At 37.2% G+C, this 19,293-nt stretch overlaps 1 protein-coding gene across 2 annotated transcripts; it reads left to right on the top strand.

Moving 5' to 3' along the window:
• Positions 1-3,818: 3,818 nt before the first annotated feature.
• Positions 3,819-19,293, top strand: LOC129245801 (uncharacterized transmembrane protein DDB_G0289901). 2 transcript variants are annotated; one of them, XM_054884194.1, is made up of 8 exons: positions 3,819-4,115; positions 12,413-12,621; positions 12,689-12,754; positions 12,827-12,976; positions 13,716-13,825; positions 13,886-13,997; positions 14,493-14,939; positions 18,934-19,293. In XM_054884194.1, the coding sequence occupies exons 1-8, from the start codon at positions 4,098-4,100 to the stop codon at positions 19,211-19,213; spliced, it is 1,392 nt and encodes a 463-aa protein (XP_054740169.1). In that variant the 5' UTR covers positions 3,819-4,097; the 3' UTR covers positions 19,214-19,293. The 2 variants fall into 2 exon arrangements, with proteins under 2 accessions (XP_054740169.1, XP_054740168.1); XM_054884193.1 differs by having other exon boundaries at positions 18,908-19,058.

Here is a 19,293-nt window from a genome sequence, read left to right as displayed (position 1 = left end):
ACACATTCTGATAGGCAAATATTGCGTACAAATGCATATGTACATACATACATACGAATACCATTATATCACATCTTCTGTGGCTTTTGTTTAAACGGGTGTACTAAATTTTTAAAGAACAGAAAGGTGTTAATTATGATAGTGCAAAATCAACTCAGTCAGTGTCGTTGGGAATATTCGTATACTGGATAGGTGCAGTGGAAATTCCATTATCACAATTAAATGTTTGTTAATTTGCAAAGTGCTGGTGGTACAATTCAATATCAAATAAGAAAAAAAATTAAAGAATAAGTGTTTAATTTTTTTGGCCATAGAACAAATTTATAGGGATATCAATGCATGCCAATAATTGCACTCAGCTCATCATCATACTTAGAGATATGCACTCACAATGGCTGACCAGCAAACTAAAGAACCATAGGAATGAATCGGACGATTCCAGCTCTCCGTACCATTTGTTTACAAGAACTATGAGCATTCTATTCTACCCTATATCTCGATGAAGATAGAACTTCGGTCTACCACAAATGTTCTGTTCGGCCTTGCTTAAAATTTCTTCTAAAGTTTTAGTTTTGTAATTTTTTTTAATACTGGAGTCGAAGTACACATTTTCTGTTGAAGGAATTGCTATAAAATATCCATCTGCCCTATATCGAGTGTAGCTAGTTAGCAATTGTTCAATGCCGCTCTATACCGAAAGACAGTGCCAATTTTGACTTTTTGTTTTTCAATATTCATTATTTCTCGTGTAGAAGTACAACTCATTGCCTAACAAAAAACATATAAATACGAATTTCAAATTTTATGAAAAATTTTGAATAATTCTGCAAATTTTCCATCCCAATTCCACGGTTTTAAGTTAGAGTTTCATGAACAAATTTTGGTATCCAGTTTTATAGCTTTATAACAACAGCTCCCATGCAAAATATGGCCGGATGAACGCATGCCCCTCGATTGGAATTTAAATGTACTTTGCCCAATCCATAAAAAGGGTGATTCTGCAATTTGTTCCGACTGCCACGGAATTATTTTTTTAAATATCGCGTACAAGGTTCTATCGAGTGTATTGTCCGAAAGACTGAAGCCCACCATCAACCAACTGATTGGACTTTTTTCGGTGTGGCTTTACGCCTCGAAAATACATAATTGAGCAGATATTCACAATACGCCAAGTTTTGGAAAAGACCCACTAAAGGATAATCGACACACACCATCTTTAAGAGTTGCCTATGTCATGACATTACCGACATTAACAACCGCGCTGTTAGTTCTGCGTTTCCTAAGTTAGATAAAGAAGCAAAGCGAATGGATCTGGTGGTGACCAAGCACTAGACAAAGTACTTCGGCACCCACATCCCTGTTGATAGTTTTGATTTTCAAGTAGTAAGATACTTCGCTTATTTAGGAACCAGCATTAACACTCGACTTATCATGCCCGTTCAATCGCATGGTGCAGGAGCTTGGAAGTTGAAAACATCCGATGAGGTATCCTTTGGAGTGTTTAAGAGAAAGATTTTGCGGAAAGTTTATAAGCCTTTGCACGGCGAGTATTGCAGGCGATGGAACAAGGAGCTGTATGAGCTTTACGGCGATATAGACGTAAGGCAGCGTATAAAAATGCAGCGGCTCCACTGGACCTGTTATCCAAATGGATACAAACGCTTCGGCTTTGAAAGTATTTGAAGCAGTATCAGTTGGTGCTATCAGAGGAAGAGAAAGGCCTTCTCTGCGTTGGGAAGATCAAGTGGAGAAAAAATTAGCTTCCAACTAGCACCGGTTGGCACGAGAAAGAAACAACTGGGCGCTTTGTTAAACTTGGCCAAAATCGCTTAAGCGGTTATCGCGCCAATCAAGAAGAATTAAAAGTTGTATGGCTTTTTAAAACATGTCTGAAGTTGCTGAAAAATTCCGTAGATTTCTTTTAATTTTTGTTATTTATAATTTCTCGCTTATACAACTAATATTCTTCAAAATAGGACCCTTGAGCGTCAATACACCGCTGGTAGCGGTCCCTCCACTGCAGGAAACATTTTTTAAACTCATCCGCCGGAATCGCGTTCACAGTTTTTTGGATCGCCTCGATGGAGTCGAAATGCCTCCCCTTCAGCTTTCTTTTCAGGCGCGGGAACAAGAAGAAGTCCGAAGGGGACAGGTCTGGGCTGTAGGGAGGGTGGGGAAGCACGGGAACCCCCATCTTGGCCAATTCAAAGGTGCAGAGGAAGGCGGTGTGCGCCGGCGCATTGTCGTGATGAAGGGTCCAATTGTTAACGAGGTCGGGCCGAACCCGGGCGACGCGGTTTTTCAGCCGAAGGAGCACTTCTTTGTAAAATGCCGGTCAATGTTCAAAAATTCTCGAACCTGGTTCACATCTTTGTCTGTTTGCGTCATCGAAGGCCTTCCAGATAGCTGTTCGTCTTCGACGTCCTCCCGGCCTTCCTTGAACGACTTGTGCCACCGTTTTACCTGGGCACTGGACAGAGATTGGTCCCCGTAAGCCTCCTTGAGTAGCCCAATGGTTTCGTTACTCGTTTTGTTTAGCTTTACGCAAAAATTTGATCGAGTAACGTTGCTCCAACGATCGCTGCATTTAAAAATTAAAAAAAAATATGTATATACGTATACTTTTGTATATATAAAATATATATTTATACGAAAAAGAGTAAATATCTTTATATATAAAAATGAATGTTTGTCTGTATGTCCTCGATGAACTCAAAAACTACTGGACCGATTATTATAAAAATTGGTATATGATATATGTATTTTTTCACGGAGAAGGTTTGTAGAATATGCTCATTGCTGTCACTTGCCACCAGGTGGCGCTGCAGAGTAGCAACTTCTGCCGCGTTCAACAATTTTTTTCGAAATAAACAAAATCAATAAAATGGTTTAGAATGAATTGAATATTTGTGCACTGATTTTTCTTTAAAATTATTTTTCTTAAATTTATTTTAGTTGTTGGCGTAGCAACGCTCGCTGGGTACAGCTAGTAGTACTCGTATATATATTTATATATATTTTCCTTTTCACTAAATATTTTCCTTAACCCTATTCCATTTTGCGACCTTCTCTTTAATATTTCAAAGAAATACATTTATATTACTTACGTGTATTTAGTAAATTCTGGTACTCAACATATTCGCAGAATATCCATTGAGTCCGATTTTCATGAAAACTTGAATTTATCCACCCAATAGCTTATTATGAAGTCGTTGACATTGAAATAAATAAAATTCCAGCCAAACTTTCAACGTAATTTAGATGGAGATTTGCATATGCTTATAAAACCATACACTTATACATAAGCCTACAATTATCCCCATACATACATAAATATGTGTGTAAAAAACACACACATGCCACTGCTTTTTTAGCAGAAATTTCAACTATTCTCATTACATTTTCCGTTTAGCTTTTTTGTTTTGTTTGTGTTTAATTTTTATTATCTCTCTATTTCTACTCTGCACATTCTGTATGATTTTAATGAATTTTAACTAAGTAACTACTTTTCCACGCATAGCCACGGCATTGCCAATTTTCTGATTCTGAGCTAACAAAAGCATGCTCTCGCCAACGAGCGTAAATACATCCTCCCTTCGCCACCGATGCGATCTCTAATCCGCTCAGGCAGCTGCGCATGGTTTCTCTTCGCTTCACCATTACCAATGCTATGTCAATGATTTAAGCCAAAAGCTACCAAAAATTATTACAATATTATTAAGCGGCTAACTAATGGGTAGCAAAGAGTGAAATATTAAATAAATACCAGCCCAAGAGTCGGGATGCGCGCATTCGCATTGTGTTTACAAAACTAGAAAGTCAACGGTACGCAGACTAAATTAACTCATCAGGCAGGCAGAGATATCGACCGCCTGTGGCTTTAAAATAAGTAGTGGTCAGCCAGCATAAAAATTTTTATTCTAAACATATGTAGATACATACAGACAATTCACGTGAATTCGCAAAGTGTGGGACAGATGTGGTGTTAAAGTGAAGATAAAAAATTCTAAAACTTGTACAAAAGTCTTTGTGTGTGGTGAATTACATTTTTAAAATCAGATTGCAGTACAAGTGTTGGTTGCTCACAACGAATAAAGATGAAACAACTCAAGTTGGTATGTAAATAATTTTTTTGTAAATATTAAATTGGAAAGACTAATAATTTTTAAAGGGCCTATGATGCACCACGCTCTTTGTTTGGATGTTTTTCCTTAAACGTTTTATGCCGCCTCTGAACGACAGAACATTTTTGATTATGAGAATCTTTTTCAAGGCAAAAAAGCATACCGAGGTTTGCTATTGCCTACCGAGAGGCAATCGCTATTAAACAAATCTTTTCTATAATTTGGTGTTTCATGCCCGGGTTTTTGAACCTGTACGCTAGCCAATAGCAATCACCCATTCGGCTACGGAGGCCGCTTAAACGTACAAATACGAGCAAGTGCAATCAAGCTTCGGTAGAAAGTTTGCCTACACAACAGATCATTTAAACTAATTAGAACGAATTTAGTACTAATTAGTTCTACCTAGAGTCACATTTTCTAACCGAATTTCGTTGAAGGAATGCAGCAGGATTAAAGCTTTTTGCCTTTGTAAGTTTTCGGGGCGACTACTTTTCACCAGGTTACAAACGAAATGAAAGCCTCGGTAGTGATCAAGCTAGCTGAAATATCGGCTTGGTTATAAAATTTGCTTTATCACACAGACCTTTTAGTGTTCACTCCATGACGTCATATAGAACTTCAGACTTGCAGGTATTGTTGATAGCGTTTCCTGACTACTTGTATTCTAGGTTGTATTCAAGACAGAAATCATAGCTATACCCAAATGTAGGTCTTCAAATATACATATGCTGAACAAATTCAGCATGAGATTTACATAATGTTGAAAATTATGGTGGGGAGTATATTAAAGTTAAATATCTTCGGTTTTGTTACATTTAAATCTTTTTTATATTTTAATTTAAAATATACGTTTAAAAAAAAGGGTTTGGTAAAAAAATTAGTGTTGTGCTCAAAATTTTTTAGAAAAAGTTTTTTTTTATTAATTTTAAAAAAACACATTTTTTTTTATTCTTGTCCGAAAGTTTCATAGTGGAATTCCCATACTTTTCTAATTATATTCAAACAGGTGCCATGCCAACAAAAAATACTGTGTATCTGCTTGCTAATGTCGTAGCGATGCTTCGATCGATTTGCAAACGGACGTAAAAATAAAAAGAATAAAAAAAAAATCTGATGGGGCTTGTTTTTCCAAATTACAAACAAAAAAATTACAAAAAAATTTTTAACAATAAATTTAATATTTTTCAAACATATTTTTTGTAAAAAATTAAAAAAAAATTATAAAAATCTTAAAAAGAACCGAAGATATTTCACTGTAAACACTATGTACCAAAAACTTCAACATTGAATATTTCACAAAATTATTAAATATTTTTCAAAGTTTGTTCCATTTACTCCTATATATACTCAAACCATGATTCATTGAATCATGTACTCAAACCACCAACTAATCTAATTTTCAGAAAAATCGACGACAATGTTTAATCACTTGGCATGGAATGGCTCAGCAGTCTGCTATAAACTGATTGCCGCTTCCCAATACCCAGTTTGTTGTGGATACAGAACAATGTGTGTATTTTAGCTGTCACATTACTTTAGTAGTAGAATGGATTAGTAATTCGCGAACTATTCGGGCATGACCTTAGCAGTGTAGACCGCAAAGGTTACCCGACTCCTTCTCGTGCTGTCGAATGCAGCTTTGATATCGACAAAAAGATGGCGGGTGTCAATTACCTTTTCATGGGTCTTTTCCAAGACTTGGCGCATTGCGAATATCTGAACGATTGTAGATTTTCCAGGTCTAAGGCTACACTGATAAGGCCCAAGCAGTTGGCTGATGGTGGGCTTCAATCTTTCACACAATACGTTCGCTAGAAACTTATAGACGATATTTAGAAAACTAATCCCGCGATAATTGGCACAAATTTGCAGAATCATCCTTCTTATGGATTGGGCAGAGCACACTTAAATTCCAATCGGCAGGTGTGCTTTCATCCGGCCATATTTTACATAGAAGCTGATGCATGCTCCTCGCCGCCATGTTTGAATAGCTATTCTCACCTCGTCATGATCGGGTAGCGGAACGACAGTTCCGTTGTCAACGATTGGCATATCGGGATCTTCACATTCTCTGTGACATATGCTCCTTCTTAAGTACGCTCTGGATATCAGTCATTAGTCTTTGTTTTTACAGGAAACACCCCGGTCTTGAACGACGCTCGTCCACCGAAGTGAACGACAGTATTTGGGGACGAAGTCTATCTCCCACAAGAAATCCAACACCTGTAGTAAACGTCTCAAGGTCCAATGTTTTTCTTGCCTTGCCCCGTCCAACGCATATCCTGAGTGCCAGTAATGCCAGCCTTTATTCTAAAGAGGACATCAATCAGCTGGCCAATTGCCCTGGGTTACTTCGTCTTCTCACATGTGTGAGCTACTCTCGAACGGGTGTTCGGAAGATGCCCAGAGAATACTTGGGTTATACCCGGAAATTGTGAGCTGCTTGGACCATATGTAGAGGAATAGTCCTGGCCACTCCCAAGTGAATGGTAATCAGTGACTTTACCAACTTGCGTGGGGAGCTCTACATATGGAACCATCCTCAAAATTCTTCTCTTAGTATTTGTTTAAAGACATCTACAATGTTAGTCGCATCTTCCATGATTTAACATGGGAATTTGCTACATGAACCGCGAGTGTCGATCGCAGCGCATACTTTACCATGGGTATTTGAGATAAACTTTTACTTTCAGTATTAGAATCGATTTTTTTATGCAATGGACAATTACTCACACTAGTGGACGGCGATTAAAATTATATAAAAAAAATAATAATAAAAAAAATAATAAATATAAAAGTGCTATGTGTCTATGTCCCTGCAAAATAACCATGACCACACACATACGAACATACCTATTTACAGCCTGGCACATTATGATTCGTATATACTAACAAACATATGTATATTGGCGATCTTGTGTGCCTGATATATATATGTATGTATATATGAATAATTTTTTCTAAACCACAGCATAAGCGGAAGTGGTTCCTGATGCTTGACTAGCAATGCGTGGAGAGCGCGAGCGCGCACGTTTCGACATGTGGCCAATTGACTTCTCAACTAGGCTGTAAGTAACGTTGTTGTGGTAGTTGAAGCTGATATTAGTGCTGTTGCTAAAGAGCTCTACTATGTATATGCTTGTGTTTGTTGTTTTTGCATTTTAACTAATGACGCTAAAGTATTGCCCATCAGGGCTGCCGAAGGCATAAAATGATGTCAATGTAATTCATCATAACTTTATACAAAAAACAAAAAGAGCACAAAATATACTAAAATAAAATATAGATAAATATCCCAAAAATTGCGCTCAATTTTTTACTAAATAATTATTGCGGAGTATGAACGAAAATTTATTTATTATACTGCTTTAATTAGATCCGGTGCGCGGTAATGGCGCTACCATATTCTATTTTATGACCGATCATTAGGGACGTGTTGGTGACAGAGGTGTCACCAGTAAAGTGTTAAACGGACTCACTCCACATAATAAATTCACATTCACATACTATGCCATATGTACACATGACTATGCAGCAGACTTTTATTGTTGTTACACAATCAAGTCAGGCATGCGAGTGTGTATGGACGCCTGGGGAAAATTATGATTGACATTCTGCGATGTGTTAGCGAGTGTGTGTACGAGTAAGTGAGGTTTAAAGCGAAATGCTTTTCATCTACCCATGAAATAACATAATTCCGATTACTGCCGATTTCTGGCTTGCAGTTGCTTGGCTATACCTACATATATGTATATACACGAATACCTATCTGTCTATCTACCAAAAATAAAATAAATAATTGGCGCGTACACTTCTGTTAGGTGTTTTGGTTACTCTTTACTATAAATATAGATATTCATATTATGTTTTATTGTAATAATCGTACATTCTAATAATCGCTGTCGCGTTTGTCCCAAATAGCTGCTGAATTGTAAAATCAAATTGAGCTAATGCGTTTGCGATCGACGGCGCACACAGTTCAGCGGCATGAAGATTAATCGATAACGAGATTATTGCCCCCATTTCTCAGCAACTATTTTTGGTGTTCTGCTGCATATGTGGATGTGTGTACGCTTTAATTGATTTTCCATAAATTACCGTTTTGCCTAAACAATTTTAATATGCAAAAACTGATTGAAAGCGGTGAAAACGGTTGTTGAATAAGTGTATGGCAATACAATGGCACATGCAAAAGTCTGGAAAATTTAAAAATCAAATTTCAATGTATTTTACATCTTAATGCATGAAGAAAAAATTGTAGTCTTACTCAAAAATGCTGGCATAGTTCGAAGGAATTCATCTACAGCCTTCTTCTTGGTTTAAATGATATTCGTCGAGATTAACTCCCCACTTCAGCTATTTAGTTCTGATTCGGGTGGATCTTACGTTAATTCAAAATAATCGCTTATTTATTTATTTATTATTAGCAAATCTAGAAATATATGATTCCCTACAGGCAAACTTAACGAGATTAGTTGATACTTATATAAGAGAGTCGTTTGAATAATCCGTGTAAAGTCGAGATTATGCTTAGTTAGTAGCATATCTTGAAGAACACACTCCAAGTTTTAGTCAGATCGAAATATTTTTTTGCGTTTGGCAATCGTTTGAATCGAGGTTGGTTGGTGTAAATGGTGATTCTTCCAGAATCCAACTAGCGCTTGCGTACCATTTTGTTGCCACATCCTCGTTACCAACTTGTTTACCAGTTATTTACAGCATGACTATATCCAGTCTGTGCGGTTCTGGAACCTTATCAGGTTGTTGACATCTAAGCCAGACAGCTGTTCCAGACACTCGGACAGCGGTTTACCCAGGGTTAGCATTCTGTCCTTCCATAGGGCAGGGTATTCGCAGGGGAAATGGAAGATTGCTTCCTTTTTCTCCGGTTGTTTACAACTGTGACAGTATGTGTTGTGAGGGATGCCCATTTTGGCTGCTTTTTTCTCCGATAGACCAAAAGCCAGTTATGACTGCCGTTAGTCTCCAGGCGTCCCGTCGTTTCATGTTTATCAATGTTGACGATTGCTAAGCTTGTAGGTGGGCCATAACGTTCTGCTAATTTTGCATTTCGTCTGGTCTCTCCATCTACAATCTGCGATTCGGAGGTATTTTAGGGAAATTGCACTCTGGACTGCACCTAGTGGTGTGAATACCAATTCTGCAAGAGCGTTATTTATGGCAGATCCTCTTCTTGCCAGTTCATCCGCTTTTTCATTACCTTCGATGCTTCAATGTCCCGGGACCCAGATTAAGGTAACTTTATGGTTTTCGCTCAAGGTGGTAAGGCTAGTCCTGCTTTGCTCCACCACTTTGAATCGAGGAAGTCGAATGTTTTTCCTTTTCCATCACGACAATGTACCAGCTCACGCTTTAGCAGTTGTGGTCGCAAAATTAATAGAAACAGAGTTCCAACTCGTTTCACATTCCCCCATATTCATCAAACTTGGCTTCCGCGGTTCCCTCGGACTACTATTTGTTCTCCAATTGGAGAAATGGCTGGCGGGAAAAGTATTTTATTCAAACGAGTAGGTGATTGCAGAAACGAATGGCTATTTTTCAGATTTGGACAAATCCTATTATTCGGATGGGATCAACAAACTAGCACAGCATTGGACGAAGTGTATAAGCCTAAAAGAAGGCTATGTAGAAAAATAGAAAAGGTTTACCCGAAACAATTAATTAGTTTCTATTTTTGCATGGATTTTTTAGGCGACCCTCGTACATATTTAATTCATTCAGTAACAATTTGAAGGTTTTTTTAAAAGACAAAAACTGATGAGCTAAAGAATTAGAAATTTTATAAAATTCATTCAATGTTGTATGTATTGAAACATGAAAGACTTAAATCATTCTAACCCGCTCCAGAGAGAATAAATCATTACATGCATAGAAAATAATATCTATGTGAAAAACTTAAACGATGGATGGCGGTAAGGTTAAGATTTTTCGAATGATGCCGACAACTCAATATAGTAATGCTTGCGGGCACCTTCCATAATCGGACAAAAGCCCAAGAACCATATTTTAATTTGCATTTTTGCTTATTTTTATATTTTTAGCACCTCTCGTGTATGCGGAGCTCTCGGTAACGGACAAATAGAATATATTTCTGGATAAAAAGGTTAAGAAAAAGCGGGACTCTCATCCACGAGGAATGAAGATCAGTCATTGAAAAAAGATAATTAAAATAACTAAAGTGAACGCTGCCTCTATTTAACCAAGTTCGTTTTGCAAAAATAAAATCCGTACAAAAATATCCCAATTTCCGTACGAAAATTTTATGTCAGAAAATTTATTGATTGTGAAAAATTTCATTTACGAAGGCCCTAGTAGCCAGTGTGATAATTTAGTTAGGGTTATATTGTATATATCCCCTATAAATAATAATAAATCATTTACATCGTTTTTATAACTTTTTCTTTCAATTTTGTTCTTCAACTCCCATAAGCGGATACTCCCCATAAGCGAATAAAAATGTGTTTTACTTTAGGCATAACTTAATTCATGGCATAACTAAAAGTGTGAATAGGCCTTCAACTTTAATTAAACCTAGGGCAAAAGGTCGATGCTTCTTAAACCTATGCGCCCAAACGGAATGAAGGGCAAGTTTTTTGCTCCTATCTGAATAAAGTTTTACGTATGATGCAATACCTCAAATACATATGTGAAAAATCAAAAATTTTTCCCCAGAACTGGTGCGACTTTTCGCGCAAATTCAAAGTAATTAAAATTCACTGACTTACATTCAATTAAAATTTTGCATCGGTCCTAATCATCATCATTCCATTAACATTTTGATCAATTTTGACTAATTTTCTCTTTTGTTTTCGAATATTCATTATTTCTGTATAAATATATTTCATGTATAAATAAAAAAAACTTTCTATCCCAACACCACATTTGTCATCAGAAATTCTAGAAAAATATTTGGTATGCAGTTTTATAGTCCATAAATTTTAGTAGAATAAAATGCAAGTTTGGAGGTGCTGAAAAATCACGTTGGCTTTTATAATTTTTTTCCTTAAAATTTTCTCCACATAACGAATACACGACATTATTTTTTAAAAGAGAAAACGGGTAACACCAACTGCGAATAAGTGTCAAAATAATCAGAAATAAAAAATATTCAAAATGTTGATGTGCAACCACTTTGTCGCGGAGTGTATTTTTTCGCAGTTGGCCATAACGAGATTTAAAAAAGCGGGTTATGGAAGTTGGAAGCACCAAGTTTAAATATTTGTTCTATTTTTAATACAACTTGATATTTAACGTTTCGTATTAAGCAACAATTTAATTCACGCTTACGCCCTTTATTGGGTGTTTGTGTCCTATTTGTGATGTTGGTCTTGATGCTGTCCCATAAATGGAGGTACCTACAGTTTCAACCCAACTCCGAACGGCAAATGGTTTTTTGTGAAGAGTTTTTTCATGGCAGAAATACGCTCGGAGATTTGCCATTGCCTGCTGAGAGGCGACCGTCATTAGACCAAACTTTTTCTTTCATTTGGTGTTTCATGCCCGGAGATTCGAGACACCACCAGCCTAAGAACCACACTAAGCAGTATATTTTAGTGGCGCATTACTCGGTGGTTCTCTACTCCTCAGATACGGCAACTTTGTTTGTTGACAAATCCATCCAGTGTGAAATGAGCTTCATTACTAAGGGGGGAAATTATATTACTATATTTGACGATATGTTGTTCTTAAAGATCGACCATTTAGTATAATAAGTTTGAATAATTTTAACGCATGATTTTATGATGCAAGTGTCCTTGGTTAAAATTGTATTTCTGTCCATTTGACAAATGTCAAAGATGAGTGGCCAGCGATTCTATCGTCCCCGACTAGTGGTTGGGATTATTGAAAGTGTCTTTTGCCGTACTTACTATTTCAAAATGGAGAATTTTGATTACTCAACATTATTCTGTGCTTGATATCTGAATATATCAGTGTTGTAGGCGCAGGAAAGGCAAATGAACATATGGTATGAAAGCTCCCATTCAGACCGTATAAATATTTAAGTCCAGAATATCAGCACAAAATATAGAGGTGATGCCCATCTCTCCGCTCTCAGTGTATTTGTCATAATCGCTGAGTATGTGACGTCACTTGGCCAACTTGTATAGTTTCTTCTTCTTCTTGGATTCTTGTTGTTCAAAAAAACAAAATTTCTTTCACGCAACTGCACCAGTGTGACGTCACGCCCCTCTGATGGGCGTAATCTTGTATTCTATCATTATTTTCTATACTTTAATATAACCCATCGAAATTTCTCATTTATTTAGGCAATATGGTTGGTGTTATTGCTTCAGCAAGAGTGGATCACTCTATCCACAGCAGCGCAGCAACAGGCCCCCTCAAATAGTCAATCATCCATCGTACAATTGTACGATTCGAATCGTGGAGAGGCAGCTGCGCCACCATCAGAAAGCGCATTGGGTTCAATATACCGCAAAAGTCGCCAATCGAGATGTGTTCGGTGCTATGAAGAACGGTAAGCTGGAGATGGGGAAAATTAGTATATTGAGATAATTCAATACGGGCATTATTTTAAATTTTAGCAACGGTGATGATCGCAGTCGTTACTATGGCAGTGGCGGCTATTCTAGTCGCTCAGCAGACAATTGGTATGGGACAATGTGATTTGGATAGCAAAAAATGTGGTAAAAATTATGATAAAAAACAAAAATAATTTTTAGGTACTACCCATATGAACGCTACGATGATCGTTATCGTTCAGAAGATCGTTATCGCTCCGATGATCGTTATCGCTCCGATGATCGCTATCGGCCCGACTATGACCGATATTCCTCTTCCTACTCGGCGGGATCTTCATATTATCGCGACAGGTTTGTAAAATATAAAAATTTACTATACTGTATTTATAATGAGTTCTGTAGGTTTTGACTAATTAAGTCGCAATTGTAAAGTATAGAATTAGATATGTATTCGAAACTTTTTAATTCAAAGCTTTAAAGGTAGTAGCAACTAAAGAGTTTTCACGATCAGCATGCTAGCTCATTAAACATCAAATAAAACGTCGATCATAAAAAAATTTTTTAAATATCCTACGGTCAGCAAAATTTAATTGAAGCTTGCATGACGTCACCCATAGTGAGTTATGACTGTTCAATTGCGTGATCGTCTACAATGGAGTTTCGCATATAGCTTATAAAATATTATAAACGTATAGTTCAGCATATATGTGTACATACTTATATACACGTACATACTAATACCTGTATTAAATGAACGATAATTACAGTACAAGAGTGGGGATACTCATTATTCTATCTTCTCTTCTTGTATTAAGTGCGATTCTTGCAAAAGAATACATTTTCGGATATTTTACATCTATATCAAATAAATTAATATCAAATTTACAATGATATCATATGATGCGACCATACGATGAAGTCTACCTTTCGTCTCCAAAGCGAGCATCCTTCTCATTTGAGTGAATCTAGAAAAATCAATATCACTATCCTCTTCAACATTTATCATTTTCAGCGTTTTTGAACACAGCACAGTGTTATTTCAATGTGATCACGTTAACTCCCTGCTAATTTTCTCTTTTTCTTTACGCAGAGACGATCGTTTAGGGTCGAAAACCTATGATCGCTATGATGGACGCGGATACGATCGCTACGATCGCCGAGGCGGTTATGATCAGGAGCGTATCGGTGATTATTATCGTGGTACGTTTGGTCTGAAAAGTAAGATAAAGAAAGTTATTAAACTGAATCACCTCTTCACAGATCGTTATTATGAGCGTCCACGTGGCGGCAGCTACGATCGTGACTACCCCGATCGTTCCTCTTCATCGCGCTATGATTATCGCAATTATCGACCTTGGGATGAAACCTACAGGTAATGTAACGCTGAGCATTTACAATATTTTTAAAATTTAAATGGTAAAAGTATATCGTAGAATTTGTGTTTAACTCTTCTGTGTACATAGCTGTATATGTAATATATATAGGAATATTCTTACCTTCTTTATTTCCTTATATTTTAAATGTGCAATATCTCTCTTCTTGTTTTCATTGCATATTGTCTCTCTACCGTCACTGTAAAATACTGCAAAACAACAACAACACAAATTTGTAAAATATACAAAACAAAAATGATTAAAAACAAAAACAATAACACCAACAAATCGTTAAAATCAACACCAAAAACTCTCTCTGCCTGTCCGCTGGTTGTCCACCTGTTGCACTTGTTTTCCTTCTAAACTAAACTATGTATGTGTAAATCCACCGCTACTAAACGCGCGCACTCACACAATTGTACATACAAAATGTATCCCTTACGCTCTTGCGTCCACATGCCTCATGCCCTCATTTCCCTACCAATGGTCTCTAGAGGGCAGTCGGGTTTCGACAATTCCGGGCGTGGCTATTATTTCGCAGGCGAAAATAGCGATCGCAGCCGCTATCCGTCCAAATCTGTCTACGATCAGCGTCGCTTTTCGTCGCCCTGTGGCGTACAAGTCACCGACTGCCCCTATGCTGCCGGCGGTAGCAGCGGCGGTGGCTACAGTGGTACAACGCAAGTTACCTCACGTCCCATAACTAGCCAGCATGGATATGATTATGGTTATAGATATGGCATGGAAAGTAGTGGTGATAGCAGAAGCGGAAGCGGCGCTGGCGCTGCGACGCGCAACACAAGTACCAATAATAGCAATAATTCCAGCAGTACCCAGGGCTGGAATTATGTAGACGAACGTGATAAAGAGTCAAACATGCGGGGAAACAGTAGGGATGGGGAGAGAGGTCGTGAACGGGAGCGAGACAGGGATCAGCAGAGGTAAGTTGTAATGGTTAGAGTTCTACAAAGTGTTGGTTGTTATATTTGTAATAATAAGTATACCTAAAATTCATAACTAACATTCGTAATTATGATATTTCTATAAAAGGCTTTGCAATCATTAAAGCTTTTTAGAAACCTAAGAATTTTATTGATTAGGGTCAATAGCAGGAATGTGGACTTAATAACAGGTGGTGAGGCTATTTGTTTGAAAGAGGTTAAGGGTTAAGAAACAGTATGGTCCTGTAAGTTATTGTATCACAATGCTCAGTAATATTGGTTCAAAAGTGTAGGTATAGATTCTTTAAAGGCTACGTTTTATATACGAGGTGTGTTCAAAAAGTATCGCGAATTTTGGTTTTTTTTCAAAAATTATATATTTATTTATTAGTATCTATTTTGTCCCCTTCAAAGTAATCCGCATGAGATATTATGCACTTGTGCCAACGTTTTCTCTTATCTTCGAAGCACTTCAAAAAATAATTTTTTTTCTTGTTCAGCTCCAGGGGCGGCATCGTGATACAAGTGCCAATTTTTGTTCTTCCACAAATCCGGGCGTTTCTGGCGGATTGCTTCGGCAAATTGCGCATAACTAGCACTTAATATTCCTTATTGACTGTTTTACCCTGTGGTAAGAACTTCTGATGCACAACGCCGCTGCAATCTATGAAAACGGTAAGCAAAACTTTTACATTCGACCGAACTCGGCGCGCTTTTTTCGGTCTTGGTTCGTGCGGCAGCTTCCATTGAAATGATTGAGCTTTGGTTTCCACGTTATAACCACAAACCCACGATTCGGCACCAGTTATGACCCTCTGGAGCAAATTTGGGTCGTCGCGGACAGAGTGTCACATCTCATTAGCAATGTTCATGCGATGCTGCTTTTGGTCGAAATTGAGTAGTTTTGGTACGACTTTGCAGCGACCCGTCGAATGCCCAAATCATTGAATAACATCGAATGGCACGAGCCAATCGATATGTCTGGGTCCTCAGCAACTTCTCTAACGGTGATTCGACGATTGGCCAATACCATTTTCTTCACTTCATCAATTTTTCGTCTGTTGTTGAAGTGCTCGGGCGTCCGGCACGCTTTCGTCATTCACATCTTCTCGGCCTTCTGAGAAAATTTTGTACCACCGATAAACGGTGCTTTGGTCCAAAGTGGCTTCTCCATATGGCACAGTCAATATTCGGAATGCATCCGCGCACTTAATTTCGTTTTTCACACAAAATTTGACACAGGTTCTTTGATCCATCTTTTTGAATAGGTGAAAATCGAGGCGAGCCGAACACGTGCAAGCGAACCAGCTATCAACAATTAACTGAACATTGAAAATGGCCGAACTCGTCGGCAAGAGTGAGAGACATGAGTACCAACATATCGCCACAAAAAAATCGAAATTCGAATATACGTAACCTGCGAAAATTCAAAATTCTCGATACTTTTTGAACTCATCTCGTAATTGTCAAAGATAGAATGTTTGCAGAAACGTGTGATTACTTGTTCAATGACTTTGAAGGCAGTAGCTATGCCCAGAAGTTTGATGATTGCATTGAACGAGACTGTGTGCTGGTTTCTTCCAATAGTACGACCCCTAATTTTCTGATTGATCTGTCAAATAGTTGTTTTGCTCAATGTCGGCCCAAGAATGGGCACTTGTGCTTACAATCATATCAGCGCAACATATTTTAAAGTTTTGACTATTAATTTTTTTTACAAAAATATAATTAAAAAAACCATATCACTCAAATTTCAAAAATGCTCATCAAAATTGCAAACTTTTTGGTTAGCAATCTTATAAAAATTTTAGGCATGCACTGGTAACCCATTTAATTGTGATGTATTGATGCGCCAGTTAAAAGTGATAGAAGATTCAAGTTGATTTTTGATAATTTTGTTTGGCGCTACTATGCATTATCTTCTACGATTATATAACGAATGCTGCAATTTTTCTTATAGGTATGAAGAAAATGCAAAAAGTAATAGTCAAATTGCCACTTCAATCTTGCACCTCATTACATCAAAATTCTAAGAGCCATAAAATAAAGATTATTCAGAATTTTTTTTAAATTTTTTGAATTTTTTTAAATTATCTTCACAGTTTTAAATCTTGAGTCATGTGGTTCTAATTGTACATAGATAGTTTATATTACTATACCATATACCATACTACTATTTTCATAAAACAAATTCAAAAATGTAAATAAATACATAATCAAAACTTTGCAATGTGTCACACTGCTATTATTGTGAACACAGGAGTAGTTTCGGACTCTTATTGCATTTTGAATGATGACTTTAAACTCGACATTATTATTTATGACAGGGATATATGGCACTTTTGCCCATGAGTTCAGCCAAGTTGATAAAGGCTGAAGACAGTCTCTTTGACTGGTACAAGGCACATTTCACAATTGTGCAGGTAGGAGAAGCAAATCAAAAACAACAAGAACAATGTTTTTTGCTTTTGCTTTCTATAATATATAAATTTATGAACTAATTTGACAGTTTAGAATCATTGGAAATAAAATTTGACAACTTAGAGACCAAATAAATAGAAAAAAAACAACGAATCAGTTACTGTTACTATCCGTTTAATGCACCTTGGACTGATCTGTGAAATAGTCTTTTGTGATTTAGTCCATTTGAAGCAGACACAAAATACAGACAGATACATGTCTACTACCGGCCAAGGGCTTGTCTCTCAAACACCATTCCACGCACATATTTGGGGAATGTTTTTGCTCCTACAACAACAACGACAACATAAGTGACGATAAGTGCACAAGTGACGACCAATGTTGTGGTCACTCAACAAAGGTCGTCCCACCAGAAATGGTCAAGTAAACACACGATATTACATTCGACCTACGGCTTATCACATTTATTAGTGATTACAGTTTTGTTCAAATATTTAAATACGATACCAATGGCAATGGTTTGATAATTTTAGAGAAGTTTGGACAATCAAATAAGTTTTTGTACCATTTTGAAACCTTGGTCGAAATGTTGTTTCATCACAATATACTCGTACCAGTAACTGAGAAATGTCGAGACAATGGATTTCTCGTAGTGAATGAAGCAGAAGAGTTTGAGGGTGGATTTGTCAGTCAACAGGTTTTAGGAGCAAAACTACCGTATTTGTCCAAGAAAAAACGAACTAGCAGAACAACGAATTAAGGCACAAGCCATAACAGGGGCTTGTCGAAATTGTATGAATTAGGCTATGTGTGTCATTGCGGCAGCCAGCCCACCTACTTACCTACCTACCTAGCTTATGACTTAGTATGTCATCTAGCAAATTTTCCAAACTGCGCTCTCTGCGATTATTATCTGCTCCCGAATATGAGGATATGGCTTAAAGGATATTTAGTTCAAATGAAGAGATCATCGATGAATTAAATGCTTATTTTGAAGGCCTCTCGACATCCTATCAAATAGAAGGGTATCAAAAACCCTTAGAGAAACCTTGAATGAAGAATATAGAGCTCAAAGTAAACTGCATTGAGAAGTAAAACGTTTGCTGCCGAATAAAGTGTTCCTTATTTGAACATTTGAGGATCAGTGCCTCAGCTTACGTTGATCCAGATCAATTAAAATTGGGGTTATATTAACTGGATCGTTTTAATGCCATCTGTAACTAACTGATTCTAAACTAGTTATAATTAGTTTCAAATAGTATTTTGAATAGTAAAACTTTCTAACCAAATTTTGTTAAAAGAACGGACTGAATTTGCAGCTCTTACCTCTTTGCGTTCTTCATGTTGAAGAAATACAGATGTTAGCATGAGACTATAAATATATACTCTACTGCAATATGGCTACGTTCTTTAACAAATTAAACACAAGAAATATATATGTGTGTGTGTATGTTTTTGCAACAATTTCTATCCGCACACTAAGTACTTTTATTCATTTTATAGTCAACCTAAATCTTCCTGTGAATGGGTAAAATAATTCAAAGAAGGCTTCTACTCCTCTCACCTCTTACAGCAATTCCTACAGTGGCAGACCAGCACGCCCATTAGGCGGCAGCTACCTCTTCGACCGGGACTCGAATGCCGTAGGAGATGACAAGACGACAAACAATGCAGCAGATAAAGGTATCAGTGGTGGCAATGCCGATGGCATCAGCAATATTTCATCGTCAACGAGTGCAGGACAAAACAGAGACATGAATAATGGTAATGGTGGTGGTGGCGATAATGGCAATGGCATTAGCGGCGGCTCGAATTCAATGCAAATGCAAGCAAACGTCAAGGACAAGCAATGAACAGATCATCAAATGTATTAAGTGTTGAGAAAGTCAGCAATTTTCATAATTTTTTTTTATTATTTTATAACATCACAAAA

The sequence above is a fragment of the Anastrepha obliqua genome, chromosome 4 (assembly GCF_027943255.1).
Source record: "Anastrepha obliqua isolate idAnaObli1 chromosome 4, idAnaObli1_1.0, whole genome shotgun sequence".
NCBI lineage: Eukaryota > Metazoa > Arthropoda > Insecta > Diptera > Tephritidae > Anastrepha > Anastrepha obliqua.
Note: the sequence above shows the minus strand (reverse complement) of the source record. Positions and strands in the feature narration are given on the sequence as shown.